The 14,440-nt window shown below is 54.0% G+C and overlaps 4 protein-coding genes across 4 annotated transcripts; 1 reads left to right on the forward strand and 3 right to left on the reverse strand.

Annotated features, from left to right (window-relative positions):
- Positions 1–274: 274 nt before the first annotated feature.
- MYCTH_2313989 (uncharacterized protein) lies at positions 275–2,255 on the reverse strand. The gene is made up of 8 exons (XM_003660036.1): positions 1,751–2,255; positions 1,509–1,540; positions 1,373–1,399; positions 1,195–1,274; positions 1,110–1,132; positions 1,014–1,042; positions 699–956; positions 275–633 (listed from the first exon to the last, which is right to left on the reverse strand). The coding sequence occupies exons 1-8, from the start codon at positions 1,777–1,779 to the stop codon at positions 473–475; spliced, it is 639 nt and encodes a 212-aa protein (XP_003660084.1). The 5' UTR covers positions 1,780–2,255; the 3' UTR covers positions 275–472.
- A 1,932-nt stretch (positions 2,256–4,187) lies between these two features.
- MYCTH_2297920 (uncharacterized protein) lies at positions 4,188–5,424 on the reverse strand. The gene is made up of 5 exons (XM_003660037.1): positions 4,984–5,424; positions 4,797–4,931; positions 4,693–4,744; positions 4,579–4,627; positions 4,188–4,517 (listed from the first exon to the last, which is right to left on the reverse strand). Exons 1-5 carry the CDS (start codon positions 5,095–5,097, stop codon positions 4,295–4,297), a joined length of 573 nt encoding a protein of 190 aa, XP_003660085.1. The 5' UTR covers positions 5,098–5,424; the 3' UTR covers positions 4,188–4,294.
- An 806-nt stretch (positions 5,425–6,230) lies between these two features.
- On the forward strand, positions 6,231–7,746 carry MYCTH_2297925 (uncharacterized protein). Its single transcript, XM_003660038.1, has 5 exons — positions 6,231–6,690; positions 6,809–6,986; positions 7,059–7,104; positions 7,179–7,284; positions 7,342–7,746. The coding sequence occupies exons 1-5, from the start codon at positions 6,453–6,455 to the stop codon at positions 7,527–7,529; spliced, it is 756 nt and encodes a 251-aa protein (XP_003660086.1). The 5' UTR covers positions 6,231–6,452; the 3' UTR covers positions 7,530–7,746.
- Positions 7,747–11,537: 3,791 nt separating this feature from the next.
- MYCTH_2297927 (uncharacterized protein) lies at positions 11,538–14,078 on the reverse strand. The gene is made up of 4 exons (XM_003660039.1): positions 13,965–14,078; positions 13,384–13,875; positions 11,971–13,322; positions 11,538–11,876 (listed from the first exon to the last, which is right to left on the reverse strand). The coding sequence occupies exons 1-4, from the start codon at positions 13,977–13,979 to the stop codon at positions 11,702–11,704; spliced, it is 2,034 nt and encodes a 677-aa protein (XP_003660087.1). The 5' UTR covers positions 13,980–14,078; the 3' UTR covers positions 11,538–11,701.
- Between the last annotated feature and the right edge of the window lie 362 nt (positions 14,079–14,440).

Below are 14,440 nucleotides of genomic sequence, written 5' to 3' on the forward strand. Positions count from 1 at the left end.
CACGCACCTAGTGAAACCGAGACGCAAAGGTTCCGGGATAGGGAGGCGTAGGATGTGCCGTAACGACGAGGCGATGAGCCGCCATTGACGCCCTATTGCGGTATCATCCTGCAACTGGCAAGCTTGTCAGTTGCGTGGTGGCGTCAGAAATCCCAACTTCGCATTCCGTTCGTTGCCACGTACGGGATGCGGCAACCGCCACTAATCAAGTTGGTCAGGCAACAACATGGCTGAACAAGGCTGCAACCAACCGAAAAACTCGGGCCCGGACGGTCAAAATAATAAAAGTCAATGTGAAGAGGCGGTGCGCTAGAATGTATCCCAACAAACTCCTCGCCGTCCCGAGCTTGTACAAACCCATCATAATGAGGCATGTCAATAGATCATTCGTCGTTTCGTAGCTCATGTCTGGTCCCTCCGTCCGTCCGGAGGGACCTGCGAAACCCCCCCCACGAAATAGAGGAAGGCGAGCTCATAAAATGGCACACTTTTCCTTCCGTTTCCTCCTGCGGTGTCTCTTGGCGGCCGGGTCGTCTGCTCGCGAAGGATGCGAGTCGTCACGCAGGTCGTCGTGCTTGTCATCCCGCCGTAGCATCTGCCGGCAAAGGTCAATGAAGACCTCGTCGACGTTGGCTGGGGTAGAACACATCCTTGTCAGCCTCACGTCTGGGTCGCCGGTACGCTGAGGTCACACCTACTTCGTGTCCTGGCGCTAGCCTCGTAGTAGGGCGCGTTCCAGCGCTGGGATAGCGAGAAGGCCTTGGCACGATCCACCGCCCGTTGATCCTCCAGGTCGGCCTTGTTGCCGACAATCACTATCGGGATGTCCTCGTCATCCTTGACGCGGATGATGTCGTCACGGAGCATCTCGAGCTCCTCGAACGACGTCTTGGACGCAATACTAAACACCAAGAGGAATCCATGCCCTGTTTTCATGTAGAGATCTCGCATGGCAACTTACGGCGGCGTCAGCGGTGTAATCGAGAGAGCTTTAGACGGCAGATTCAACCTACCAAATTGCTCTGTGCCAGCAGTGTCGAGACTGAGCCGATGTTAGTCATATACTTTCAACATCAGTCATACGCAATATCCCCCGTCGTCTGGCTTACATCTCCAACACTACTTGCCGGCCCTAGGAAAGAGCATGTCAGCAGGTCAATGTAACATACTTGTGTGCATGCAGGCCCCACTTACATCGACGGCCCTCTGTGTCCTGTATGAGTCCTCGATAGTGGGATCGTAGGCCTCAATCCACTCATTGTGGACGAACTGGGCTGTTTACATCCAGAAACCGCCGTTAGTTGTTGCCGAGGGATTGAAAAGAGGGTCCTCCCCCCAATGTGGGGAGGGATGGGGTTGAGCAAGCACGCACCAGTCAAGCAGCTCTTCCCAACGCCACCTTAAGTAAGCAGGAACGAGAAGTCAGCAGATGCTGCACGTGGATGGGAAGCTCTTGGCAGGAAGAAAAGGTTTCACTTCCTCCGTCCGGAAAGTCGGAGCGGACACACCTGCACCCAGGACGACCACGTTGAATTCCCGGCTGTGTGTGGTAGAAGAGGTCGGTTAGCATGCTGTTGGGCCTTCCGGGTTGTGGAAAGGACGCCAGGGAAACAAGGCAGCAAGTGCATTCCACTCTCGAGTGTGCTGAAAAGGAAAGGACGGGGGGGTTGGATTGACAGGCCCAGTCCATCAGGCGGAATTGGGAAAATTCTGGAGATTGGAATAATGAGAGTAGGAGGATTCAACTCACCAAGGTTGGTAACTGTATTTGGACGGCATTGTTCTCCGCCCAAAAAGACTCGATCCACTCTCTGAACCGATGGTCGCTCCCTACCAATGCGCTTTGTCGGCTCGCACCTGAATCTCCTCCTTTCCCGTCCTCCTTTGTTCGCCAGGTCGTTGCGCAAAGCCCACTCCTTCACGGGACGCCGAAAGGGCGGATGCTGGCGGTCACCAAACCAAAGGTTTCTACATCCAGAAGGGCCGCCTTGCGGGAACTCGGCGCCTTTTGGGACGGGTGGGGAGGAAAGGGATGGTGGACTCTGGAGGAAGGAGGATGGTGAGATGTGTGTGATCAATGAGTCCCCCTACCGGAGCCCAGATTTTTTGGGGACCCCTGAGCCCAGAGGCCTTCGATGAGCGGCGCCGCTGGGGACCGATGAAAATTGGGGGCTGTCGAGCGAAGCCGGGGTTGACAGGGGGGCGTTGACAAGCGCGGAGGAACGGGATTCGCAGGCGTAGCCGGAGCGGCGGTTTTAGCGGGGGAACCGTAGGAAATCGACAAGCGAGCGGCTGATGGAAGGTCGCCGATTGCCGGCTGCACCGTGCGTGAGGATGGTGGGAATTGGATGGCGATCGCCGGGGCGATGTTGTATGTGCACCTCTGCAGCCTTGAGATGAACCGGTGTACGTGTGTATGTGTGTGTGTGTGTACGTGTGCGTGTGTGCACGCGCGCATGTGGATTGCGCTGTGCAGGATCACACCACAGGTCGCGTCGTGGAGCAAAGAGACGAATGCAATTCGACACAACTAACTGCTGCAAGTTGATACTGAAATGCCCACCAACAACGTAACCAAGTGCGGCCAATGGGATCGGGGCCCAAGCAGTTGCTGGCCCGAGCGAATCCGGAACCGCGGTGCTGGCGGACGCGGGGCGATGGAGAAGACGGGCCCGTGACTGGTCGGTGGTTATTGGTCCGGTCAGGAACCTGACGGCCGCGGATCGAAACCCAGACGATCTAGGCCCTCTCGTGTTGGAAGAACTGGGTTGGAAATCAAGGATTCACAACAAGCTTGTGTCCTGATGAAAAGCCAGAACGAAACTACGAAACTATTCTGAGTACGTGTATTTACTGCAGAGATACCGTACTAGGTGCAGCTACGGTGGTTCGGCTCCATCGAGATGTCTCGGAGGGCAGAATCGCCATTTTTGCTTTTCCGGTTCTGCGACCCCCACGGGCGAGTTTCCAGGACAGATACGCAACAGTGGCAATGGAAGACCGCTTGGCGACAGCTCAACCCAGCGGATAGGCTGGGGCGGGGAAGGAAGGCTCAGTCAGATATTGGATGGGATGAGGAATAACTGTTAATAAAGCGGTTCGCTCTCTGCAACGAGATGTACGGATTATATATACTAGATAGAAACGTGCATACAGTACAATATCTACACTGCGTGCAGGGCGCTCAATTCACATCCCTGAAGAGCAGGTTCAACCAATTTACTTGTCGGCCTGCGCGAATCTCTCTGCTTTCAACCAACGACAGCGTGATTTGATGCAACTATCTCTGGGGCTTGTCGCCGCACGGCAATGTTGGATGCACGCATTCACGGAAATATGCAGGAACATCACGTAAGGGCCTGGACCTGCAGTTACCCAGGTATGTATGCACATACATACATACTTACTTACATACCAATAGGTACCCTTAGGCAGACAGCAGCCACAAACATCAGGCAGCCTCTTGGATTTGAGACCTTTGGTGTAGACCCAATAGGTCGTCGCCCTTTCCAGTCTCTTGCATGGTAACAATGTCTATCATCTTATCCAATCGCTCCATTTCCGTTCCAGTCATCCACACTGGCAACATTCGAAGGGATGAGTACTACACCATCGAATTTAGTGAGGAAGCAATCACCAAGGCCCGAGGGCCACTTTCTGGTTGGTCATCAGAAACTTTTTGGCATCATCGCGACCCCCGCCCTCTGGCCGCCAACAGGCTGGGCAGGTAGTAGTTTCACGGGGATACGATTAGGTGCGGCCGAATTCGCCTCCTGCGAGAAGCCTGACGCCACTGGCAGTACAAGATAGTTTCCGCAGGGACGATCGAAAACCGTTTGCTCTGGGATGTTACCATCCGTGCCACCGATCTTAGGTATTTACTAGTAGTGTAGCCTGATGTTCCCACCCACCCCCCATAGCCTCGGACGGCAGGGTTTTATGATGCATCGGCTTGCTGCGGATTTAATAATAGACATATTGCGGGTTACTCTGTCCAATCAGCCAACCAGAGCCACCCACCGCGACTGTTCCGGTAGTTATACAATAGAGGGATGCGTGGGGGTTCGCAGTCTTCTCTAGGGTTCGATGTTTCTCCATCGCGACTCGTCTTTGTCAGGGTTCACTTGCTGTTGACAGACTGAGATCACGCCAAGTTGGCCATCAAGAGACGAAGCCGTGTTGCGCTGAAGCTCGTATCATGACATGTATCCTCCTGATTCGCACCCCGCAAGGGTCGATGAACTCCCCCTGATGGGCATGCGAGGGTTTTCGTGCGGCCCAGCTTCGGCCCAACCTATCCGCGTTCATTCATTCCATCATCGCTTTTGCTTGGCTTCCAATTCCAATCAAGCAAGGGTCCCTTTCTTTCGGCGAATTTGAACGGGATGCCTCGCATCTCATGTTCTGCGGCAACATCATCGAAAGTCTTTCCTTCGGCCGCGGCAGCCTTCCGGATTCTTCGTGTACGTGCCAACCACACCAGATGAGAAAGGAAGATGCCGATCTCGAGGACACAGCTAGTCCCACCCTGTCAGGAAGTCGCGGCAATGATAGGCAATCTCGGACGGTTCGACTCACCATACGATGTAGAGAACACCCCCGAGAACATCAAAGCTATTTTGAGCAACTGCGATATGCATCAGCTCATCCCCGGCCATGGTAAAGCCAAAGAACCGAGGTAGAAAAAAATACCTAGTGCCATGAGGGAGAAGAATGCCCCCGAGCAGTCCATGCCAAGAAACACCTAGGATTGTCAGCGAGATCCCTGCCTCGAAGCTTTGTTTGGTTGTGCTCACCCAGTTGATGCCGATGACTCTCCCTCTCCGCTTCCAAATCTCGCCGTACGGCGGCAGCAGGCCGGCCGCGAGCAGGATAGCAGCGATAATTCCCACAACCATTACCGGCGTCCCATTGCCTCGGTCGTACAAGGGCTTCTACCGTCAGACTCGCGGGCTCACGTCAGGGAGGAAGACGGGATCTCACCCTCAGCGTCAGTATCAATGCGGCCTCAGCTCCGGCAAACACAGCAGCCACGGCACAGGCCAAGAGAGAGGCTTTCCATGCCGGCCACTGGCTGTCTCCTGTCAGCAATCCCATCTCCGTCTCTGTCTCTCTGAACCTTGTCAAGGTATCGTGAGTACCCACTTATGGTACAGCAGTATCTGTGCCCAAGCGACGAGGCACAGAGCCATGAAGATCTGGGGTTGGACCTGAACGGGGATGTTGAAGTTTTGAGCGACCGCGTATACTCCAAAGGGAAGACCACCTGCGGCAGACGGACAAAGTCAGGACTCGGACCCGCCAGGAGGGCAAGGGATGGTAGGATGCGCAGCACTCACACAAGGCCCAGAGAAACATCATCGAGCCCGGCAGACCTTCGGTCTTCTTTGTCCGCCAGTTGGTCCATATCTGAGGGATGAGCTGGATGCACCACAACCTAGAGGATTGCGGACGAGTAAGAAGGTTAGTACACAAGCAGCCAGGTCTCACGGCAGTGGCACCTCACACTTGAATCCGGTATTAACTCAATAAACTTTGCCAAAGAAAATCGGAGAGGTTGCGGCTCACCTGTGCCGATAGTCTAGAATGGAAGTGAGGGGTCGTTAGGTGGCTGAACTGCTGATTGATGAGAAGGGGCAGAGGTAGCAGTGGGGAAACTTACTCCTAAAACATTGGCGGCCTATGAAAAAAGTATCAAATAACATTCTAGTCAGCACAATTGATCTGAACAAGCGGCACGGAGTTTGTCCGTTCATACAACTGGGATATCTGTTTGGGGCGCCATAGCCTTCGATGGGAGAGCCAACTGTTGAGTCGGGTGAGGCCCGCACCTCGGCGGTCGAGGAGGCTTGTTCGACTTGCTGCTTGTGAATCCTAAAGGAATCAACAATATTGTAAACAGCTGGAAAAAAATAAATAAATAAATCCCGGCTTGTGAGAGACAAAAGCAAAACTGATAATTAGTTCTTCCGTGTAGGCAGGGAGGCAAGAAGAAGGTTGAGTCAAGTTGCCCAGACCAGACCTCGATCTCGAATGCTGCGCACTGTGCATCTTACTGCCGGAGGCATAGCCATGGCACCCAATTCTACGCTACAGTCTACCTCATTGTGTGGGATCTGGCGGGGAAACACAGTACCAATTTGATCAAAATTCAGCATGACACTGTGCATTCCAAGAAATTTCTGTACAAGTGAGAGAGAGCAGCGCAGTCTGCATGCATTCTCATCATCCACAGACAAGCAGCACAATTTCACTCTTCAAAGAACCTTCAACATTCCCATATTGATACCATAAATCTCTAATTATAGACAACCAACGTCGACAAGACCGGGATCCAGGAGCCTTTGTGCCTACTCGCAAAGATAAGCCGACATATTCCAAGAGACAAAAGTTCTGAGCCGGCCGCGACCATCATCTGGTGTCCGCTCGTAACTCTCAACACAATTGCAACCATGGCAACAGTGGAAAACGCGAAAAAGCGGAAGCTACAAGATGACGAAAAGCCGCGCAAGAAGCACAAGAAGCACAAGAAGGTGCGCGAGGACGAAGCAGACCTGGACGTGGAGGCTGGCTTGAACAGGGCCTTTGAGCGGATGGACGGGCAGCTCCTCGCAGACCACCTGGCCCAAAAGACACGCCGTTTCGGCACGGACTTGAGCCCAATCGAGCTCGCGGATCTGTACATCTCTGGTAAGCACGAAATACCTCGGAGATCTTGCCGCACCCCTTATATATTATTATTTCTTTGACCGGACCGTGGACGTGCGAATGCTAATGGACAATGATAATGCGCGGCGATGGGCTGTAGCCAACTGCATCCGAGACAGCACGTCATGGGAGAAGCCGCGGTCCCTGGAGAACCTACCAGAGTTTCTCGAGACCTTCTCAAGAGAGTCTGAGAAACTCGACGAGGCGCCGAAGAAGGCCGGGTCGCCACACACCATCATCGTCGCGGGTGCCGGTCTCCGGGCAGCGGATCTGGTGAGGTATGGGGGGTCCCAGTCTGGCGCCAGGGCATGCAACTTTCTTGAACCGGACCGCTGACGCCGACGTTACAGGGCGGTGAGGAAGTTTCAGAAAAAGGGCAACACGGTGGCAAAACTGGTGAGCAAGTCTTACGTAGAGTCAGCGATGTGTTTGTATCGCAAAACAAAAAGCTAACCGGGCGCGAATCTTAGTTTGCCAAGCACTTCAAGCTCGAAGAGCAGGTTTCTTTCCTTCAAAAGAGCCGCACCGGCATTGCAGTCGGCACGCCTCAGCGGTTGATTGACTTGATCGAGAATGGTACGTTATGCCCGCTTCTACAAGATGATAGTCCCCCCTATACTCACTCGGCCTTAGGTGCTCTATCTATCAAGGACTTGAAAAGGATCGTTGTCGACGCATCACATATAGACCAGAAAAAGCGAGGTATTGCGGATATGAGGGAAACAATGTTACCCCTTGCGAAGCTGCTGTGCAGGAAGGATCTTAAGGAGAGGTATGAAGACGACGACACAAGCAAGCACATCGACTTGCTCTTTTATTAGACATCTGGAAAAGTTACGGGCACAATCAGTCTTGTAGACCTAGATACCACTGGAGTTTTATGGCCATAAGTGTTCGCGCGCCATCTACCCTTCCCCCCTTTAGTCGCCAGCTCGCTCTGGATTTGTCACCTCCGCGAGTATTCCGTATAGCTCGCGGTATCCTCAGATGCGGGCTCAAAGCGCTCGAAGCAAAAGCAATGGTCTCTAAGGCAAGGCTGCAGTAACAACATAGCTCGAGAGACAGGTTCATCTCTTATTCACCTCAGCCACATGGGATCCAGGCAATTCAGTTCAGTTTGACACAAATTAGCATTTTGCGATCTAGTTTGTAGAGCTGCGAACCGGGTTTAGCCCAACCGGCACAGTTCAGAACGCCAGCTGAACGAAGACTTCGGCCCTGGTGTTGTTTTCTCCCGCGTATCGAGCACGCTCGTCTTACCGAGCAGAAAGCTCCAAGAGAGGTGCGTACCACCACGGGAGGTCAGACAAGACAACTCCTTGCCACCAAGATTGTTGTTCCGTGTCTGATTAAACACTGTTAGCCAAGCGCGCTCATGACTAAGCCCATGTTATGGTGCGCAATGATGGCAGGTTGTTTGTCGTGGTGTTCAGAATATGTAAGAATTGACTATCACGTGTCCGACAGATATAGCCGCCCCGGCGAAAGGGGGCCACCTGAACGGAATCAATCGCAAATTACTCTCATCATTACGACGGTGAGGCGTAGTGGAGGTGCTTCGGGGAGGGAAAGAAGAAGAGATATGAACGTACCTAATGCGTGGCAACCTGTTTTTGCTTGGAGGGTCGAAGGCAGGGCGCAACACACGAGACAACGCTCGACTCCGACAAGCGCCAGTCCGAACTCCAACCTACCTCGATTCTCGCCTCAACTGCATCGCGAGCGCTAATGAAGAAAACACTTTTAATCGGAAGAGTTGGACCCCCCCTTCCCCATCCGACTGATCGCTCATAACTGTTGAGCTTTCGCGGAAACCATGACTTGTGCACGTCTGGCCCGGAATACGCAGTATGAACCAAGGTGATGTGGTTTAGTTTGTGGTTGACGAGGAAAATTTTGGCAGGCATGGGTTTTATGGGTGGTAATGTGGATATTTCTGGAAGCTGCTTATGTCAGCAATGCCTCCGGTGGGGTCTTCCACCGACTTCAAGGCATATCAAGAATGTACCTTAGGTACCTCAGGTATGTACAGAATACGGAAGTACCTCTGTCAGGTTGTTACCGAGATTGTTGTTTATCGTTCCTTCATGAGAATGCTGTGGATTCATTGGCAGACTTTTCCGGTCTGACCTTTCCCTGGGAGGAGTTGTGACTTGTTCACTTCAAATACTACGTTCGGGCATCCCTTGCAATGTAGCCAACACACAGTGCGGAGAGAGAGCATGTTCCTGTCTCGGGTTGAACACCGTAAATTGTTGAGCTGCCTGCTAAAGGTAACTATTTGAGACATCGAGAAATTCCCCATTATCATGTTCCACGACAGCAAGACCACAATTGAGACGAACTCGAGACGGAAGAGTGGAACCCCTTACGCATACAGCGAGGGGAGTCCCATTGGGGGGTTGTTAAGAGAAGAAATTCGCACCGCACGCTCCGACGTGGGACTGCCTCGCAACTCGAGGCCCCGGAACCCCAAACTGCTTGGGACTCTCTCAGCCGCAACATTCCCGAGGATGGTTTCAACTTATGACTATCCAGCATGAGATACATTTTGCCTGTCCCGCCCTCCCGTTTGGCGACATGCTGCAAGATGGCACTGCGCGCACCCTCGCCCGCCAAATCTTCCTTCCGGATTTCCCTCTGCTTCGTAATACCCGCTCTAGCAGGCCGTTCCGCAATTTCCACAGAGCCGGCCCTCGAGCACCCAAACTTCCAGCCCCTTGCTGGCACAGGTTGGGCAGCGGACGCCGGGCATCGTCTGGAACGAGCACGTCAGCGGTGTCATCTCTCATGTCATCTATACGGCGATCCTCCTCTCCCTCTCCGGACTCCACCATGTGAGCGAGTACCGGTGTGTATGTTGCCTTGATGTTCCTGTGATTTGTTTCGTTGGGCGAGGAAGCGCGACTTTGGCGCCTTTGGCTTACCCCTAGCGCTCTCTCTGATCCGGACATCGTCGGGCTGTCCTGGAAGAAGACGGAGTTTGCTGTTCGTGTGTATCCGGGAATCGCCCAACAGCCGATGGTGACGCCTGTCTTCGATGTACTTTGCCGGACGGGGTGTTGTTCACTATAGTGAAACGAGGGGGAGGAAACCGACTAGGTTCAATGGGGTGGGTGTGTATATGGTTTTGCGCCGATCGAGCCTCCAAAGTTCCTCGCGGCGATCGTTGACTTGGACATGACCCAGGATCAAGTCGGGAATGCGGGATGGGTGCCTCAGTAGTTATGAGTGCCGGCCGACCTTCCCGTGGACTGTTTCCTACGTTTGTAGCAACGAACAGATCTCAGCTACGAACGGTGCCGTCGGCTGCAGTTTCCGCTGTTGCCATCGTCCATCGTCTAGCACAGCAGGCAGGACACGGAAGGGCCAAACGACCCGGCTCTTGGCGTTGATTGATAATTTCCCTTATGAGCCTCCCTCTGGCGCCGAACGGGAGAGTTCCTCCTACCGAGTGAGTCATCGAGATGATGGCAGATCGTGGCCCATTTTCCTGCAGCTGACACCAAAAGAACACCGGCCAATGCTTGAAACAAACGATAACTCACACGGAAAGAAGGCTAATCCGTAACAGCAAGGTCGCATTTTCCCCCTGCTCTCCTTGGGCCCGACTTTGCGCTTCGGGAGAGATGTAAGTCGCAGTTCGGCCCGAGGGAACATCCAACCGGTAAACAACACATCAGAGCAATCTACGTTCAGGCGGCCCGGAATCTTTGCTTCCACCAATAGCAAAACCACACACATTCGGAAGTTGAACAGGCCAGCGGGGTCCTCATCCACGATCCAACAGAAGGACAAACAAAAATGAGACGTATCAGAAATCACATCACAAAGTCGGGCCATGGCGGGATGATTCCTCCTCCTCCGTCGCACAAGCCACAGCCGAAAACGGGCCGGGTCTTTTCTTTCCCTTTCTCTGTTTCCTTTTTTTTTTTCTTTTTTTTTTTCTTTTCTTTTTTTTCCATAACTCGCACACATCCACCCAAAAGAAGGCCGCGTAACGCGGCAGCGTTTGCTGTGCACCCAACCCATCAGTGAGACCCAATCCGCGGGCTTCCCGCCGCCTCTGCCGTCCCGGCCACTGCATGAGCGATCTCCCGATGTGAGAACTGTCACCTTATCCTATTCAGCTCTCATGCACCTCCCCCGAACATTCCTGCATGACTTACTTGATGTAATCTAGTAAAGGGTTGGCACTCCCAATGGCATTATAGATCTCAATGTAACCGAGTCTGATAGACTCGGGCACGTGATGCGGATAATCAGCAGGAGAGTGCGACGGCAGAGCAAACGCAAAATGCAAACACCAACGTGTGCCCGCACCCAAAGAGACAGGTGATCATGGGATCATGGCAAACAGATTCTTGCTCCAATAATTTCAGAGTGCTCTAAGGTCCGTGTTACCAGACTCACTTAGAGACAAACTTTCCTCCGCTCGGCCGTTACGTCGGGAAGGCTTGGATTAGAGGCAGTTCTCGCATTTTCTAGAAACCTTGCCTGGGTTGACGGAGAAAGAGCAGAACACAATGAAGAAAGGAAGGAAGAAGAAGAAGAAGAAAAAGCAGGGCAGAAAACAAGTCCGCTATATTGGGTATCCTTGCAAATCCAGCCGAAATACGTGACCTTCCCGCCTGTAAGTGCTGAAAAAAAGAGAATCAAGCCCATGCGCTACCGGCGCCCCTTCTATCCCCAAATTTCCAGCAAGATGAAAGTGCTCGATCCAAGAGTGTTGTTCTGTGCTGCCAACCAACCAAAAAAAAGCCCGTCTGTCCACCTGTTTAACGGCGCGCGAACCGACCTTCCGATGTATATATGTCCCAGGAGTGAAAGCCCGAATCAGCCTGTATGACCTATGGTGCCTCTCCCAAAAGAGATAATGAACCAGGATAAAAGATGCAAGTCTAAGCAGCAACCAAGAAGCCGACCCGAAAACTCGCCAGTGTATGGCAGTAGTTTCCTATCTCCAACGGGAATACGTCGCAATCTTCTTTTATTAGTCCTTCAAAACCTTGCTGATCTTGACAAACAACTTGCCGTCGCAAGGCCGACGAGTGACCGGGTGATAGAGATCAAGACAGCGGTATCCTTGTTGAAGGCGGTCTAGGCGAATGCAAGCCCAGGCAACGAGGTCGCTTCCAAAATTGCTCGAGCTATCAGCAACTTTGAATCTGTGCATGGGGGTCTCATGTTAGTATAGCCATTCGTCGTCACCCCCCCGGGGGAGACACCAAAGGAAGACGGCAACGACAAGTCAGAACTCACCTCACAAAAGTAATCTCCTCCATGACTCCTTTCACGCCCAGGAAGTCCAGACTCTTCGCATTCTGTCCCCAGTCGGGATGTTCCGTCCTCGCGGCCGCCGTCTCTCTTGTAAGGGATTTTTGAGGCTTGTCGACATGCAGCTCCACCTTGACTTTGGGCCGGAACTTCCTGTCGCTCGTGATGCCAAACCCACTGCTCTTCCTCCGATCGTCGGGGAGTGGCAAGAACTGGCCGGCGAGCACGGTGATTTGCAGGTCGAGGGTGCGGTTGTGGGACACACTCCCGGCCGTGCTGTTGTTGGTGGATGTCTCGGTAAGCGCGCCGTCGCCGAGCAGCGCGGGGGGTTTGAGGACCCAGCCGTTGGTGCCCGCAAACATGGCATCGTTGAGCATCATGGGGTCGTCGGTCTTCTGCCAGTTCATGGCGACCATCTGCACGCCCCGGCGCCAGCAGAAGCTCGGATCCGGGTTGCTGCTGTCGAAGCGCAGGCCCTTGGGGTAGATGCGCATGAAGAAATCCCGGTTGTGCTTGAGGACCTTGTGCAGCTTCGACTCGTCTTCGACCAGGGACAGGAAACTGCCTTCGTTGATGCTAAAGATGTGACTGGGCGATTCGCAACTGCTGAGCGAGTTCTCGTCCACGTAATGCTCGCTGTGGGTGTAGATGGCGAGCTCGGCGAGGGCTTCGCAGATGGGCGGTTTGCCATTCAGGGTTGGGATCGTGATGCTGCGTCCCCTCTCCACGTCGCCCACGACCCGGCTGTCGTCCAGACGCTTCACTTTGATCAAGATCTTTTCGTACAGCTCCTCTAGCCGGGGCTGCCGCTGAGTCGGGTCACAAGCGTCAAAGTGCCTATCCAGTAACAGCTCTCCCCATTCCTCCTTCATGATGTCCACCATGACCTCTTGTTGTTCCCTGTCCGCGCCTACCTCGAGGCTGACGATGATCGGGAGCGGGTTGTTCTCAAACGCACTCTCTCGAATGGCCCGGCAGACTTCCCGAAAACCTACGGTGGAGGTCATTGTGCCGTGATGGTGGACTACCGGCTCGACTCCCTGATTCGACCTGGACGAGTCTCTGGACTTTTCGAGGCGGTCGTCGCTCAGCTCTTTTGGATCCAGCGTGGTGCTACTTTCCCTGGGATCCAATGGCGGGAAAGCGGTCTGGACGGCGCTCGGACTGCGGCTGTGGTGCCGGCTCACTTTGGCGCCGAGCTTTTCCCCGGCGAAGCGCGGGAGGGAGCTAGAAGAAAAATGTCTTTTATGTCCCGGATTCGGGGACCTGGATGGCGTCCGGGGAGCGGCCCCGTTCCAGACATCAATCTCGATACAGCGGCACCCGTTCCTCAGTACCTGTTGTGGCCGCGTGTCAGCAGTGGCCCCTCGCGTGCTGCGGACCGGTGATGACACTCACCGCGCGGTAAGCATCAGCAGAACTCCTCGAGGACAGTTGATTGCCCTCGAGGTAAGTGTTGTGGCTGCTGCTTATAAAGTAGTGACTTATCGGATGTGTGGCATCCACCTCCTTCTGTCGGCTCTCTCCTGCTGCGCGCCAGGCCGATTCATTCTGGCTCCAAAGCCAAAAGAACTCGTCGAACTTGATATCTCGGCGGTCCTTAGAATCGAGGTCAAACTGCTCGACGCCCTGGGTCTCCCTGAGAAAGGCACCGAGTTTCTCGCGCGACAAGAGTCGGTCGTCGTTCCGGATCTCGTCGTAGACGTGCCTGACGTGCCTCTTGACGCTCTCGTGAAAGCTCGACGATATGTGGACACCAATGAGGGTTTTGACGTTGCAGGCGAGTGCTGCGACTATCACCTCTCGCATGACATTTCTCCCGTGAACAGGCGAGCCGAATCCAAAGGTTGTCATCCGGCGGAAGAAACTCGACTTCTCCTCCTTTCGGAACTACCAGAGCAGCAGGGTCAGCTGTTGCCATGCCCAGGCCCGAGACCCTACCGATTTGAGGCACGCGAGGCATTCTGGGGACTGCGTACCTTGAAGCACACCATTGCGTTGGGCGATCAAGTGCTGCTCCGACAGGGTCAAGCTGGAGTGGGTTTGGGTACCGCAGCCTCGCGATTGGCGTTTTTTTTTTTTTTTTTTTTTTTTTTTGGGGGGGGGGAGGGGGGTTAAGTGCCTGTCAGGACATTGGACCTCGTCGGGAGTGCAGTCTGTCGTCGGCAAGGACGGCTGACCGCGTGTAGTATCTGGCGCAGAACACGAACGAGAGAATTGAGGTACTGGAGCAAAGCAGCAGACAGCCAAAAGAAAGAGGAAGCAGAAACTCTGAGAACTGGGATAATGGTGGGAGCAGACACGAGTCTTTGAAATGCACCCCGGCGGCTCTGACAGGGATGTCAGCAGCGCCGAGAAATGGGTTCAGCAGCTGCTGTGGGACCCCTTCCCGTCGCTAGCGGGGTGGCTGGCCAATTAACTGGCCCCGAGGCGGCCAACGGCCCGGGGCTGTGGT

Source organism: Thermothelomyces thermophilus, chromosome 1, assembly GCF_000226095.1.
Source record: "Thermothelomyces thermophilus ATCC 42464 chromosome 1, complete sequence".
NCBI lineage: Eukaryota > Fungi > Ascomycota > Sordariomycetes > Sordariales > Chaetomiaceae > Thermothelomyces > Thermothelomyces thermophilus.